A 15,625-nucleotide genomic window follows, 5' to 3' on the forward strand; every position below is an offset into this window, starting at 1 on the left:
CTTTCAACCATTCCCTCGAGAGACACCGAATCTTCAGGCTGCCGTCCAAAGCTCTCAAGCAAACTCTCCTTGTCTTTGTTCACTACAGGCCTAAAACAGCTGTCATCCAATGTGGGTTTGACTGTCTGTCACTGAATCTGCCCCAGGGCGAAGAAACCGAGTAAAGGAATGGAGCTGCTTTGGAAAAACTCAAAAATGGTGTTTGATTTGAAAGAAAATGTATAGACGTGTGGATGAGCTGCCAAATCGCTATTAAAGCCACATTTTTGTGAATGTTCATATAATACGGACAAGGTTTATGTCAAGAGAATAGAGACGTACAAAAGTTAAAAGTACGATATCTGGGTAATGAATACTGTGAGTAAATACTTTTGTTTTTACATTTGATATTTATTGAAACAAAGTAGAGCATTGAGCCAATTTTTAAAAAGTAACAAAATATCCGCTATAACACATTAACAAACCTCAAAGTTCATGGAGAAGCTTATAAATATACATAGTTGGATTGGTAGAAATAGTCTGTCTACGGGGAATCATCACAGGGATAGCGAGCAGCTAACTGAGTGGTACTGAAAAATTGTGCTAAAGTTTAAATCTGAACATCTGTGGTATTTACGAACACAAGTGAAACATTAAAGCTGAACATGTGTGAGACGACAGAACTTGTGTTTTGAAATAATAAGGTGCATTTCCCTTTAGAAAAACAGTGAAAAGCTGTATTTGTGTGAACACAATTTTTAAAAAGTGACATGAAATCTGTGGGCTGCCCGGCTAAACATGAATCTATGATGGAGATGATGCTTTTCTCTTTAAGATCTGTGTAAGAAAATAAATACAGTTTATTGATTGGTTGGATAGACATACTATATACACAGAGCATGGAATATTTCACCACTGTAACCACAACATTGCCCATATATATTTAAACCATCTTAAGTATTGTAGAATATTGTTAATGGATAATCTGAATTAATATGGAAAAGAATGTAGACTATAATTAGATATATTTGCTGATGCACTCTAGTTAAAAAACAGTCAAACAGACACACAGTTAGGTTTAAACCTCTGTTTCAAAGTGCATAATGGTGGAGGGCTTGTTGCAGCACCTGGGGGAGCCTAAGGCTTCTGGAAAAGCTTAATAAACGGCCCAAACCCCAAAACAGCCCTCATATTGTACCTTTTGTACTCCAGGACTCGTATCAAACAACAGTTTTCCTTACTCTACATGAGTGACAGGCAGAGTTCAGTAAGGACTTGAAGGCTGGTTTGGTTCTGGGCCCGCGTTAAAAAAATACAAATCCATACACTACAGTACACAAGCCTCTCAGAACAGTCTTTCTCAAACAACAAAATAGGACCTCTTAGTGAACTTTGCCTCACAATCAACAAAATGGGGAGCACAGTCCAATTTTGCAATCAGTGTGACCCATCTGACAAGAAAATTGGTATTTTTGGACTCAGAAAGGAGGAGGGGGCCAGCCACTTTTAGGCACTTGAAGGGGCTTTGAATCGGCTGGTGATGACTTGGCCAAAACAGAACAAAACAATCTCATAATAAATATTTCATGATACTCTCAGTTTCTGAAGACATAACATTTTTTAAAGGAAAAAGAGTCAGTCTTTTTGCAATGGCATAATTGTTTAACTCTATAAATATAATTTATATAGTTTCTTTCTTCCATTCTCTCTGTTCCACTTCTTTTTCGCTGCTGCTCATGGACACAAACAGATGTTTGCCCATCGTCTGCAAACATACACACACACACAGGCTGCACTGCTCCCCTCACTTGCAGACAAACTGGTCTACGATTTTGGTGCAGCGCTTGCACTTGACGTAGCAGCACCAGTGGAACTTGCAGTGGCAGCGCTCCACTATTTGGGCCTTGTACTGGTCGTAGCCGCGGCCACAGCACATCAGCTCACACCCATCCATGCCCTCTGAGGTCTTGTTGCAAAGGCGCCCCACCGTGCCCAGGGAGCCTGTGCTTTGGTTCTTCAGACAGTAGTCTGGACTGGACTCGATGTACACCAGGTCATGGTTGGTAGGAGGGTTGAACTTGCTGTGCATCTGCACCATCTTTCCACGTGTGTTGAGCTTCATGGCAACAGCGCTGTCGTACTTTTCCTTCAGCATGTCGCCCACCTTGCGGAAGTCTGCCAGTTGCAGCCAGCAGGTCTTCAGGCTGCAGGAGCCTGACACCCCGTGGCACTTGCAGGACACATGGGCGAGGTCGGACACAGTCTGAGCAGGACAGAAAAAATAATTGGGTAAATAACACAAAGGAAACTAAACAATCCAATTCTTCTGGAAAATAGCAAATACATGTCCAAGTTTTGCATGCTTAATGTTCCTAACATGACCTGTGTGCATAAATATTTGGACGACCTGCTGCTCATGATCTCATAGAGGCGTTACTTTGCCATGAAGAGCTGAATGATCCTGTCCATATCTCTAGTGATGCATTGAACTAAACCTTGTCTACTTCTTTGTCCAAGTTAAAAGGGAACAGCATGGCAACAGAGATCTGGTATTACATATTTTCTTTGAGGTTGTTTCAAGATGTTTGGAAAAGAAAAGCAAAGCCCAGATCTGCCTGTAATGACTCCATTTCCCCACAGATCAAAGAGCAGGGAGGGGTGGAGCACAGAGCTGTTACACATATGATCAGCTGAGACCTGTCTGATTGACCTGGATTATCTCACATTTAAAGCCTGTTGCTGTTTTTCAATCAGGAGTTAGTTTCATTCTTGGGCCTGCAGATTGTAATTTTCTGCTCTGCCTAAGTGATGACATCTTAAAACATTCTGTGGTTTTTATCGGAGCGTGCATGCTTGGAACACCTGCGTCTTACCCTCCTCCCCGCTTCGTTATTATGAAGATTCATCAGCAGCCGTGCGCTTTCATACGAGCCCTTCGGGTAGCTCTTCTCCCTCTCGCGTGCGTCCACGAACTCTTTGGAGAACCTGTAGCCATAGATGAGGTTGTCTCCGCAGCCGCCCCACAGCCAGTCTCTCGGCAGGTCCTTGGGGCGTGCTGCGCGGCTGCACCCACAGCTGGAGAGCTCCCCCTCTCTGCAGGCACGGCTCACCGCGTTCACCACCCCTGCTGCGCTGATGGCATAAGTGAACGCTGTCTCTCTGCTGCCTGTGGACACAAAAACAGGAACAGAATGTCACATCTGACACATTAAGAAACACAGTAAGTGAAAAATGTCTAGCTGCTCTGCCTCCACTCTTGTAGATTATATGTGTGTATGTATTTTATACTGAATTTCTGTCACTGTCATTTAGCTTCAAGTAAGTGCACACTGTTATAAGATATGATGTCATATGACAGCATAAACCGTACATGTAAGATTACAGAGCTCTCCAGCCAAGTGCTGCAGGCTCCTCATCACCAACACGTTGAGCGGTGGAATCTGGTTTGCTGTTATTGGGCTCCAGCCAGAGAGAGGAGAGCGCCCTCTAGTGACAGAGATCCTACCAAACAAGCACGCTTCAGGTTCACCCAAATTGAAAGTGACAACAGCTCTTTTGCTTCATCTGTCATGACTGAGTGATTCTGGAGCCATTGCTCATTAACTCCCACTGTCTCAGCCCTCAACATTTCCTCTATGGAGACAAGAGGTTTGAGGCCATAAAGAAAAAAAAATTAAAAACACACGTAAGCACTTTTTTCTGTCATTAAATACTGGATCCAGTTCTATCTCAGTACTTGGCCACAGTCTAGAAGAGATGAGGAGATAACCAAAGAAGAAACAGCCGACCAATCTATGAAGCTGTGGGCTGACATTAGAGAAGGAGGCAGCTACAAAATAAAAGAATGTACAGCTCATATACCTGCTGGGTCAAACGTTTAGAGAGCCTGCTATAATGACAACAACAGATGGACAAAGAATGGGAGATGAGGGAGGGAGGAGACGTCTAAAGAGATAAGTCAAGAAAAAGACATTAAAGAAAAATTAAAAAAAAGGAGGGAAAATTGAAACGGGAGACATAAGCATGCCCCTGATAGCACACAAAGCAGTAAAGTTAGTGGAGAAAAAAAAGAGAAGATAGATAAAGAAACCCTTTGGAAAGTCTGAAAGATATTCAGGTGGAAAACTTGAGCAGGAGCAAAGGGGTTAGGGGAAAGGGGGATTTACGGGACAAGTAGAACTTTTAATCCAGCCGGAGGATATTGGTCTAATAGCGGACCTGTAGACAGACAACCTGTCACACTGCTGCCTCCCTCCTCCTGGACCCCACCCCTCCAGCTCGCCAAGCTAGGCAGGAGGGACGTTTGACTCAAACCACAGCGGCACCTCCCAGAGCTCAGCCTAAATCACCGGCAGTCTAGTCTAACAGGAAGACGGACGGCAGGACAGGCTTTCAGACAGACAGCTCAAGAGGTATAGGGAGGGGAGGACATGTTTATTTGGCCCAGAGCTGGCTCAGAGATAGGAGGAGAGGGATGGGAGAACAGAGGCTGATGGGCTTTCTATGAAGACTGATCTGTGGAGGGAGAACCAGCAGAGTCAGAAACTTTTAATGTCTTTCATAGACCAGAGCCTCTGAAAACCCAGCTGACACCCTCACATCTAAAGACGGCGTGTCAGCAAAAGTAAAGACTGCGCTCGCTAACTGCAGGACTACTGCTGGATTCATAAGGCTGTTTATGGCAGTGGTCAGTTAGAAGGGATTACACAGTCCACAACAAGATCTGTCCACTTTCTTCCCTTTTCCGCTTGTGTGCAAATACGTTTTTTTATGATCTAGGTAGACTGTAAGAACGCGCTTGCCCTTTGAAACAAATTAAGCTGTCTGACTCTGAATAGAGGGACATGCCACAGAGGTGTTTTGCTCTCTCCACAGCTCCACCAGTTTCCTCTCCTTTTCCACAGCCCAACAGCCGCTCCTGTCATGTTTTATTTTTTGCTGGTTAGCAGCTTCCTGTTTAGTGATGGTGGGAGTACAACTAATGGCTATTGACAATGTTCACGCCAAGAAGACCACAAGAAGAACACAAGACTGAAGTCCTGAAAACATATTAAACGCCGGACTTTATTTTAATGCCAACGTGCCTTCAAACAGTTTGGAATAAGTCTGTGACCTCCTGACACAAAACGACAGATCATAGCAGTGTGCACCAACACGAGCAAACCCCTCATTATTTTATTTGGACTGTAGACAGCTGTCAGTGACTTTAAAGAATGTTAAAAGTGTCATTTGGGACAAAGTTTTCTCCCTTAGAAAACCAGATTTTCCAAACACAGGACCCTGGTTACTCAGGATCATGGTTATACCCGATTTGTATTAATTTTCAGCAGAACTGCTTTCCACAACAACAAAAATAGCCACCCAGAAAACTGGATTACCCAGGGAAATTGGAACATTATTTCTAGTGAGGCAAGTAACTGTTGAGAGCATTAAAAGTTATTTTTACAGCTAAGTGCACCGCAAAGACATTCCATCCATCATTTCTTCCATTAATTGCATCGGGTGAGAGCAGAAAGTTAAAAGATAGATCTGTTTGTAGTCCCCACTCATGTGGGCATTACTAGTTGGTGTTAAGTGCTTTTCTTTTTCACTTTTGTTTATTTTATTTATGTTTTTTTTTTATTTGTGGGGAAGTTGGTATAGTATTTAAAGAGTATACAAAATACATACTTCTCTTGAAGCACTTTCAGGCTCACAAATGTAATGAGAGTAAGCCATGAAGCAGCCAAACCAGCTTCAAGTACAGCGTTAGTCACAGTTAGGATTCACCGTAACTCAAGCGGAGCGTTCTGATCATTAAACAGTAAACAGCCTTGACATTAGCCCCTGATGTAAAGACTGACATCCAAGGCAAACAAAAATAAAACATGTTAGATGAAAGGAACCAAAAGTGGAATCTGCTTTTAAGAGGGGATTGTAAAGCTCTTGAACTCTATAAGACATTTGAACACTTTGTGAACCCACACACACACACACGACTACATACAAAGACTGTGTAATCATTGACAAGGTGATATATTGGTGCACACACTCACTGCACTCACAGCACTTGTAAATACAAGGCAGCTCCAGCGTGTGCCTATGTGCGTGTGTCTGAGTGTATTAAAAGAGATTAGGTTGTCTCCCATTCATTGAGGGAAAGGCAGATTCTCTGTCTCCCTCCTGCTTCATGTCAGGAGCTGGTTCAGCCGGCCAAAGCCACATGTGATTTATCCAGCAACCTCACCCACCAGCTATTCCCTCCACACAGCTGCTGAGAATCAGGAGCCCCATGCAAGTCGCACACAGATATTCACAAAAATTCTCAGAACGTAGGTCATTTAATCCACCCATGGCTCCTGTCTTACCTATTTGCATGACCCGTCCAAACACAGAGGAGTTGTCCACCGTGCTGCAGTTCCAGCGCCGGTGTCTGAACTGGTACTGGCACTCTCTGATGCCGGTCTTGGCGCCCTCACCGATGTACTGCATGTGGTCCTGGTAGAGCTGGCACAGCTTCTTCTGGCCCTGTGACAGGCCCACCAGCTGGCTGCACAGAGGCTGGGCCCCTATGATGTAGGCCTCGGGGATCAGTAAAGGGTTCATGGCGAGAGACCTGGATGAGGGGAGAAGACATACTAATGCAGTTGTTTGCAGTGGTTTGCTCAAAGGTAGGAGATGTATGTACTACTTCGGGCCAGATTCACAATCAACAGTTGATTTCAGATGATAGCTCTGACCTCTGAGAAATGAGGGGAAGTAATTTATTAAACAGAGGAGAAGCATCTTTTCCTTTATAGACTTTTGAAACTTCTGAGTAAGAAAATACAAAAACAGAAGCATATACGCAAAAAATTGGAAGTTAGGGCAAAAATGAGTTGGAAAATGAAGGACAGTTAAAGTAAAAGTTTCTTAAAGAGGAGCAAATTGAAGACAAATTTACTATATCTGTATTCGGTATTTTAAAGCAAACATAATACCCTTTTTATTTAATGACTCTTCGACAAATTCATACACATTAACATTGACTAAAGAAAATTATATCTTGACTCTGATATCCTCATTACTGAAGGTGTAAAAAAAATACGGTATTCTGTAAAAAAAAGACAAAAAGAAAAGAAAACTCAGAAATTTTTACATCATTTGACGCAGCAGAAAATATGTTTTCTTCATGTTAAACTGTTTGAAAGCAAAAGAAACTCCTGATTTTTCTTCTCGTCCCTTTAGGATCACATGTAGCCTACTTGAAAAACACTGTGCGCTATACTATGATTGCTCCTTGTGCATTTTTCTAGCAACTAAAATGAATTTAATTTCTACAGTATCAAAGTGGTCTGCTCATAAAAAACAGAGCAGTAATTCTATAATTCTTCATACAGTAAGAGTTTATTTAAACTTCGCAAATGGCAGAAGGGAAGACAAAAGATGAGAAATTAAAGTGAGAGACAGGCAGAAGAAACCGAGAGAGCAGAGCACTATATGAGCATCTGGTCCCCGGCCAGAGGACAATTAGAGCAGCCCATCTCTGAGCCCGAAAAGAAAGACAATTAGCCCCCAGTGTAACCTGATCGACTGGGGAAACTCAGCAGCCAGGGAACATAAACGGATCACACACAACATATACACAGAAGTGCACAGAGAGGGGAAAAAAACCAAACATACACATATTCTGTGCGCTCAGACACACTGTCAAACACACATCCAGTCAGCCGGCTCACTGCTCTGACTCTCTAAATCATTCACACCTGTGTCCTCTCAGAGAGGAAACTGAAAGACACACACAGTTTGGGCTCCAAACTTTCCAAAAGGTTTGCGGTAATGTGCGAGTCCTCAGCTGGGTGGGTAATCCAACACTTTATTTGAACTTTAATGTAGTCGCCCACTGAGCTAAGCCCATTAAAGCATGTTTATCCGTATAAATCCTCCTCAAATTAATTGTTTAAATTATTATTTTCATATAAATGCGGCCATCACCACATGATGTCAGCACTAGCTTTGAAGTGCTCATTTAAAGTAAATAAAATTCTCACAGAGAGTGGTTAAGTTTCCTGTAAATGCTGCACGTCTAAGATGCAAAATTACACACAAGTGCACTATTAGACGCAAACACAAACAGGATGTGAGGAGTTGTGATTCGCTTTAAGTGGTGCTTCTAGGATGACTGCTAAACAGTATTTGCCCCTATCTGAAGTACTCCATGTGTTTAAGGGCAGCAAACATAGACTTCACTAATAGCAGGCGCACGCTGGTCTACACACACCAACACATACGTTAAGTCAAACACTGTTCGTGTTTGCACATATTTAAAAACTTACTCATAAACCACAGCATTCTATGTTTTCTATGATATTCATCGTTTTGGTTTGGCAATATGTGAATAAAGAAAATAAGGGAGGAAAAAAAGGTATTCCTGGGAAACTAATGTGCTACAGTCAGCATGTTATGCTACTGCATATGTGGTGCAACTGAAGCTTAGGATGCCTGCTTTGCAAACACGCACACACAAGCCTCAAATTGACTCTAAAGCTATGCAGAAAAGGAAAATGACTGTTATGTTTTCTTATTCATGCAACACATTTCTACATTTCTGTCACATAGTGATTTCATTTAAAGAAGTGACTAAACTGTGACCTAGAAGAAAAGTAAATGCACTCAAAAAACTGACATCTTCGCTGGCTGAATAACCAAAAAAACATGTGCATAAATGTAAGACACAAAGAGACGAGTGAAGAAAAAAAATGAATGCATACCACCAGGAGTTGGCCTCCACGACCACCTGCATCAGGAGTGTGAGGAGTGTGAGGGCGAACACACAATGTCTGGAGTCCAACACTCTGCCAAAGGGCCAGCAAACCGGCCGACGCGCACAGAACAGCCCCAGGTTCATACTGCCGCTGAGCTGGAGGAGAACAGAGGAGAGATGCCTGTCAGTCTGCCTGTCTGGGTGTTTGTCTGACACACGGTTTATTGTTCTCGATACAGAAAAAGACAGACAGATGTCAATGATGCTAAAAAATGTTTGAAAGGAATTTAGGAAGAAAAAAATATGCCTGCATGTCTGCACTCTGTTTCTTTTTCATGCAACACAGCACCGTGCCTGTGTGTGATGGGAGCCCTGAGGCCATCAGTGCTCACACAGCAGAGCACTGGCTTGGCAGCAGGCTAGAGTGTGAATCACAGCAGACTGATAGACGTACAGCCGGAGAAGACACAATGACCATGAAACCCCATCTAGACACATTCCTGACAGTCCACTTTACCCAGAGAAAGAGACACACAAAGGCAGAGACACTCTGACAGAGGCAGGCCTGCTGATGTCAGTGTGTGTATCTGTCTTTGCCTCTGCTGAGGACTACAAGATAAACGTTCACAGATTTCATAACTACACTGACTAACATTTAACAAACAGTAAAAAAAATGCATTTTGTTTTGTAAAGATTGGGGAAAATTAAATCAATGCTGAGTTTTAAGAAAAGAAAAAAAAAAGATTTTATTTCACACTTTCAAATTCGTGGCGGGCCTTTTATTTCAAATAATTTTTGATGTTCCTCAAATTTGGGACATGGTTTAATTTTTGGTGTAAATTGTAACAAAAATCTATGCATTATTAATGCTCTTTACGTATATTCCCACCAGACTTAAATATGAAATTAAAAAAGAACCTTACTTCTAAAAAAAAAAAAAAAGGATCTACAAAGTTTCTTTTGGGGAAATTTAATGTGACAAGACGCAGGTAATTGCGGTACCTGTCACTTGCACGTTTATATTTATTTTTTAATTGTCAGGATCGCACTAGAAACAGCCACGTCAGCGGGTAAATGTCCTTGACCAGGTTACGCGATGACGTCTTTTTCCTGAAAGGATGAGAAATTAAGAATAAGAAATAATTATAACTATACTGCAGACAACTGCGTGGCATTGGTTGATAAAGTCTGGCTGCCATGACGGGCTATGTAAGCAGAAAATGAGTAAAAATAATTACCCTTTAAATCTAAGCCGGTGTGCCAGCCGTGTGTGAATGTTGGGACTGAGAGCAGCTCTAATTTGTCACGCTGTGTTATTTTCCAGGTTTGAGTTGTGCAGACCTGGTCCTGCCCTAATGCTCATTAGAGACGGGGCCAAGTTCACCATCACTCAGCCAGCGCGCGCGCTCGCACACACATACGCACGAGCATGTGCTTTCATTTTTCGCGCTGTGTCAGTTTAAGTTTTGCTTTAATCCACTCACTTCTTTCACGCAAACTAAAGAAAAAATGGAGAGGGCGATGGCTTGAAACTAACTTTTTACTGACTGAGTGAAGCCGTCACGTTTAGGCCAGGGTTAAAAATGATTACTAATACTAAAATTTAGGAATAATTTTACTTTACATCTTTTTAAATTAATAATATTATTAATTTTCTTTACCAAGCAGTGCACTTAATCTGACTTAAATACACAGCAGACAGAATGTTCCTCCTGAATTTTCATATTTAAATGTACAGTAATTATGCCACAGGTGCACACAATTAGCCTATTTGACATTCCAGAGCTCAGTCTCAGCCAATCAGAGCAGAGAGACTAATTATACCATTTAAAGGATATACATTTTAAGCTTTCATATTTAACCAGTTTCCTATACCATTATTAGAATTATTTCACTTCCTGCAGAAATTAAACACTTTGAATTAATAAGTAGTTGTTGTCTTAATTCATCTCTTTTTTGTTTCTGCTGAATAATACGTAAATCCTGCGCTCATTGACCCCTGGAAATGGTCTTATCCGCGAAAACTAAAAAATAAATGAGAGAATGAGGACTTCTTTTCTGGCTCCTGACGGTAGAAGAGGCAGGAAAAAATGTGGAAATAATAGGAAAAGACATTCTGTCATCGTGCTGCTGTGAATAGATGTCTGAAGATGTCAGTTTATGTTCAGAGTGGTGTCAAAAACGACTTACTAAGCACAGAAATTCAAGAAAACTACAGTCGAAGTTGTTTTTTTTTTTAATTTTTAAATAAAGAAAAAATAAAAATGATCTTTGTTTATAATTTAGAAATGGTTTATTGTGGGCAAGAAAATCGCAAGACAGGCGTAAAATGAGTGTGAACTGGAGACACCTTTTCATGAATGACTGGACTATTTTTAGAGATCATATTTACAGTCTGGCCTGTCTCTTCAAGCCCGTGGAGTCTCACTAAGGATTATAATTTTCAGATGGGTGTGAATGTGTGATGTTGGCAACTTTTCTGTATCTATACGTGGACTGAACAAAACACAGGCGTATTTTCTTAAAACAAATGGTCTTTTTACAGAGTAACGAATGGATGAAATGTGTGTATTTGATGTCACAAAAAGAGGGGTCTCTTAATCTGCCTGTTCTGTCGTTTCAAAAGCCAGGAGAGGGAGCCAGGTACAAGGATTTGATGAGGAGAAGCAATACAAAGGACATTGCCCGACTTTAATTGGACCGTTAACAATGGATAGGAAAGCGGTCATGTTTTAACATTTATTTCTATGAAGACAGAGCTGTTTGAGAATCACTCTTGCTGCATTTTAGATCTGACCTGATGGAGACATGTGGACAACAACTAACGAATTAGTTGGAGAAAAGTTTACCCAACACATCACATCAGACAAAAAAGACTTTGTGCAGATACGAGAGGACGCAGCATTATTTCAGAGTATCCCCATGAAACGCAGATTTGTTCCACTCTTTGAAACACTGATTAAAGCAAAAGGGAAGGAGACCTGCAAGACTACTCACCAGAAAGCACAGTCCGTCTGAGGTTGTAATCCACTTTCTGCAGACGATATCAGACCAATAATCCCAGAGCAGGCCAGGTGGATTTCAGATTTCCTTTTCCGCTGCTTGCAGAGGGGTCACGTCGTTTTATCCAGACTTGGAGGTTGCTTGGTAGCGGTGAAGAAGGTGTAAAACGGAGGGTTCCTCCGGTTTAATGTTTGGTGAACAATCGGTGACTGCGCTCCGTGCGCCCAATGGTTTTGAGTGCTTGTAAGAAGCAGTGGGTTGTATAAAATGTCCGAAACAGTGTAAGGAATTAATCAGTTCCTTAAACGAATCAGTGCGTGACTTTACGGTGAATTTATATAAATCAAACCATCTACGGCAAGCCAAAGTGGCAGCGGCGTAAACGTCAGATGTCGATTAACTTCTAATTGAAAGCGGCCTACTTTTACAGTCCCTATCCAAATAAAAGCTGTTCCAGATTGCAGCTAATGTCTATCACACCAAAAACATGGAGAAACGTGCTAGAAACATTAAATCCAACCGCTAACACGCTCAGGTCATAGCGCGTTTTACCTGCGGAAAGCTCCACACGGTGATCCTCGCCACAAACGACTCGTCAATTTACCTTCCATTCTGTGCAAAAACGACTTTGACAATTCCTCCGCCCGACTTTTAAGTCTTCACATGCAAAAACAATAAGTCATCCGCCTTGCAAAAAGAAAGAGGAAAAAAACAGATGCCACAATTAATCGGCTCCAGACAGTATGCTCCCCAAAAAAACTTTCAGCGCGGACTATCTCCAAACAGTGCGGCTTGGCGAGCGCGCACGGTGCCAGGGGGAGGAAAAGAGCACAGCGTGCGAACAACAGCAGCTTTGCCCAGGCTCCGAGCCTGTCGTCTTCCCACACCGTGTGTGTGTGTCTCAGTGTGCTGAAGTGCAGAAAAGTATCGCCGACGCTTCCTCCCTCTCTCCCCTTTTTCTCTCTCCCTCACCTGCCTCAGTCGCCTCCTCTCACTAACTAGCAAAGTGTAGCATGGATGCGCTGCGCTAAGCCTTCAGATGGCGCATGCGCTTCACATTTCTCCGCAAGTCCCCCTTTTTCCTCCTCAAGTCACCAACTTCGTGAAGCAAGGAATTTGAGTGTAGGTAAGGTTGTGGAAAGGGAGCGAGGGAAGGGCGGAACAGGCTGTAACAAAACAAGCGTCTCTATTACCTAAAATAAACTTATAAAGCACCCGAGGCTATTACCCTATCCATACCAGAGCAGAGTTAGGATTTTCACTGGCAGCAGATCGAGTTACCACTCCGTAAAACCAAGACAAGCAGGTCCATATCGTATGCTTACACAGACTTCTCTCATCACCACGAGGCCTTTGACAACATTACGGTCATTACGGTAATTATTATTTTATGGTGCATTATCTGGAGGAATCCGCCTGCGTTCATTTCAATATTTCCAAAGATGAGTGTCAGAGGTCAAAGTGTGTAATGGTTTCACGTATGTCACTGTACATTTCTCAGCCTCTGCACAGTGAAGGCATTCAGAGGTGAACACTTTGTCACTTTCTATTGTCTGGGACAGAATTTCACATGGACAGAGGAAATTGACATAGAATAACTTTCAGTATAGAGGGTGAAGCTATGCCTGCATTAATAGAAGGAGGCAGTCACCTGAAGATCTATAAATTATAGCTGAATGAAGAGTTTCCTCAGGTGACAGAGGAGAAAGAAAGGGGGACATAAACACATTTAGACATTCTTGAGTTGATCTTATTGATCACAGTCCAAGGCTGTAGTTGAAAATATTTGACTCTTACAAATCTTTAGACAGAAAAAAAAGAATGATGACAAAAAATATTTAGTGTTAATAGATAAAAAGAAAAAAAATCTGGATTTTTATCAGTGTACAAAAAAAAAGTGTTGTGTTATTGTAAGCCTCTTTGGTCTGTGATAAATAAAAAGTGCAGTTTTTGGCACAAAAAAAGAAGAAATGCTAAGGGCCATCTTTTGTCACTTTTTTTTTTGCAGGTATTTTGGCTTTATCTTTTGAAGGGGTAAAATGTATCATCTGACTTTGAATACATGTGGCAGAAGTGAGTGTGAAGTGCCTGCAAATCGAGCAAGGGGTCCATTCCCAGCTAATGTTACCATGGTGGATGCTGGAGGCTGGGACTGCGTCAAAGAGCACTTAAAACATGCTCCGCCACATTTCTGATCCCTCGCTACGCCTCCCTCTCCCATACCCCTCCCTCCACCTCCGCTGCAGCCCCCCTCCACCCCCCTATGTTCCCTAAGGAAGAAAACTGGGCAACATCTGGCTGAGTTTATGAGAGAAAGAGAGGGAGAGAATTGGTAGACCATGAAAACTGGGAAGAATTCTTTCTTGGGCAGTGCAAGGGTCTGTTGTAGTTGCCATTACTGGCGGTGAAACTTTAATCTTGTGAAAATACCCATTGTTGCATTCAAATTTTACCAATAACACCGCCGATGTCTGTGTTCACATTATTGTCTTCTGATAAAACACATGTTACAGCTCTAGTGAAAACAAATTTTATTCAAACAACAGAAATGAGCTGACCGCTGCAAAACACTGTGGAACAAGTCAAGGCTGTGAACCCCCGGTTATGAGAGCGGCATAAAACCACTCACACACACGCACACACACACATGCACACACACTGTACAAAAACTGTACATGTTAAGTAAGAGGGAAATGGAAACACTGCTATACTGTTGAATAAAAACACAACAATACTGTACTTATTTCAAAGTCACCTCAGGTTAACCTTCAGTACAGTTAGAAAAACAGAATGACACAGTGCTTTAAAATGAAAGTCACTTCATTAGAAACTGAACAGCCACTCAGATTCACAGGAATATACAGACAACAAAGTAATACACCTTCATCAGCGTAAGAAGTTGTACACAGCTAACAAAAAAGAAAAAAAGAGTGGCACTCTGTTTCCAAAGTAGAAAAGCAAACAGAACATGATATCGGTTCATCAAACAAATGCACAGCAGGCTAAAAGAACACAAGGAGAAACGTAAAATTCAACTTTTCTTACAGTAAGGTGGCTGATTTAAGGTCAGCAAAGTTTCCTTCCACTTTAATAAAAGGCCCTGAATCTCTTTGAAAGATGTAAGCTGAGCCTCAAACGTCTGTTTTCCTTTTTTTTTCTTTTTTTTTTTTGCAGAGCATCTTAAAGCCCAAATTCACTTTTCTTGTTGATCTCTCTGCAGGAACTGGGAGAGCGTCAGTTGACTGAGTAGTCCAAACAATTCAGACACAGTCCCATTGTGGTAATTTGTTTCAGCAGACAGGGTTGTCTCCTTTGGCACGGTACATTGAGAAGGTCTCTGTGGATGCAGATTCTGAGGTCCATGTTGTGATATTTACAGAAGTTCGCTATTTAGCTGCAGATGTAAACACATTCATGCCATCATAAACCAGTCCAGGATTGGCATGGGTTTACAGTTAGTTCCACTGGCTCAGCTTAGCCACACTGGTAGTCGACAGCGGTGGAGTGATTGTCGCTTGATATGGAGCCAGAACTCTGTAGCACCACAGTACTGTAAATGAATCCAGCTCCCAGTCTATTGAAAACAGGCAGGGAAATGAAGGCAGTGGACCGCTTGCCAATACCTTGAAGCTCCATGCTGATGACTGATGCTCTGCTGAGGGACATTCACCCACAACGGGCTTAAGTACTCAGTGGGCCAATGTGTTTGTCAGTGAAGGAGACATTCATGGGTAAGATGGAGAATTTGTGACCAGCTAAGCTTGTCCACATTAAATTGAAATGCTGGCTCCTGGGGGATGTGTGTATCTGTGCACACGTATGTCTGATGGCCATGATGGTGGAGAGATCTGGGCTGCTTCACTGCGTGTACTTGCAGCTCTTGAACCTCCTGGTACCTGGCTCTACAGGCAGCTGTGAAC

At 42.2% G+C, this 15,625-nt stretch overlaps 2 protein-coding genes across 6 annotated transcripts in view; both read right to left on the reverse strand.

Annotated features, from left to right (window-relative positions):
• Positions 1-411: 411 nt before the first annotated feature.
• wnt5a (wingless-type MMTV integration site family, member 5a) lies at positions 412-12,835 on the reverse strand. The gene is made up of 5 exons (XM_074681419.1): positions 11,700-12,835; positions 8,709-8,857; positions 6,327-6,574; positions 2,853-3,145; positions 412-2,242 (listed from the first exon to the last, which is right to left on the reverse strand). The coding sequence occupies exons 2-5, from the start codon at positions 8,843-8,845 to the stop codon at positions 1,784-1,786; spliced, it is 1,137 nt and encodes a 378-aa protein (XP_074537520.1). The 5' UTR covers positions 8,846-8,857; positions 11,700-12,835; the 3' UTR covers positions 412-1,783.
• A 1,308-nt stretch (positions 12,836-14,143) lies between these two features.
• The window catches only part of LOC141799230 (ERC protein 2-like), a 185,507-nt gene continuing 184,025 nt past the window's right edge, over positions 14,144-15,625 (reverse strand). For all 5 annotated transcript variants that reach the window (XM_074681414.1, XM_074681411.1, XM_074681415.1 and 2 more), the window contains one exon: positions 14,144-15,617. In XM_074681414.1, coding sequence (XP_074537515.1) covers positions 15,564-15,617 — 54 coding nt within the window. In that variant the 3' untranslated portion in view covers positions 14,144-15,563. The remainder of the gene's footprint in view (positions 15,618-15,625) is intronic.

This window comes from Halichoeres trimaculatus, unplaced genomic scaffold (genome assembly GCF_033239565.1).
Source record: "Halichoeres trimaculatus isolate MK-OKI-2021-1 unplaced genomic scaffold, fHalTri1.1 fHalTri1_scaffold_11, whole genome shotgun sequence".
In the NCBI taxonomy this organism is placed as follows: Eukaryota; Metazoa; Chordata; class Actinopteri; order Labriformes; family Labridae; genus Halichoeres; species Halichoeres trimaculatus.

What these genes read in the sequence shown, in the direction of transcription:
- wnt5a (XM_074681419.1), bottom strand. Translation starts at nt 8,845, where the DNA reads ATGAACCTGGGGCTGTTCTGTGCGCGTCGGCCGGTTTGCTGGCCCTTT. An exon ending in GTGGAGGCCAACTCCTGGTG is followed by an intron (nt 6,575 to 8,708) that starts GTATGCATTCAT and finishes CCCCTCATCCAG; the next exon opens with GTCTCTCGCCATGAACCCTT. An exon ending in TGGACGGGTCATGCAAATAG is followed by an intron (nt 3,146 to 6,326) that starts GTAAGACAGGAG and finishes TTGTGTCCACAG; the next exon opens with GCAGCAGAGAGACAGCGTTC.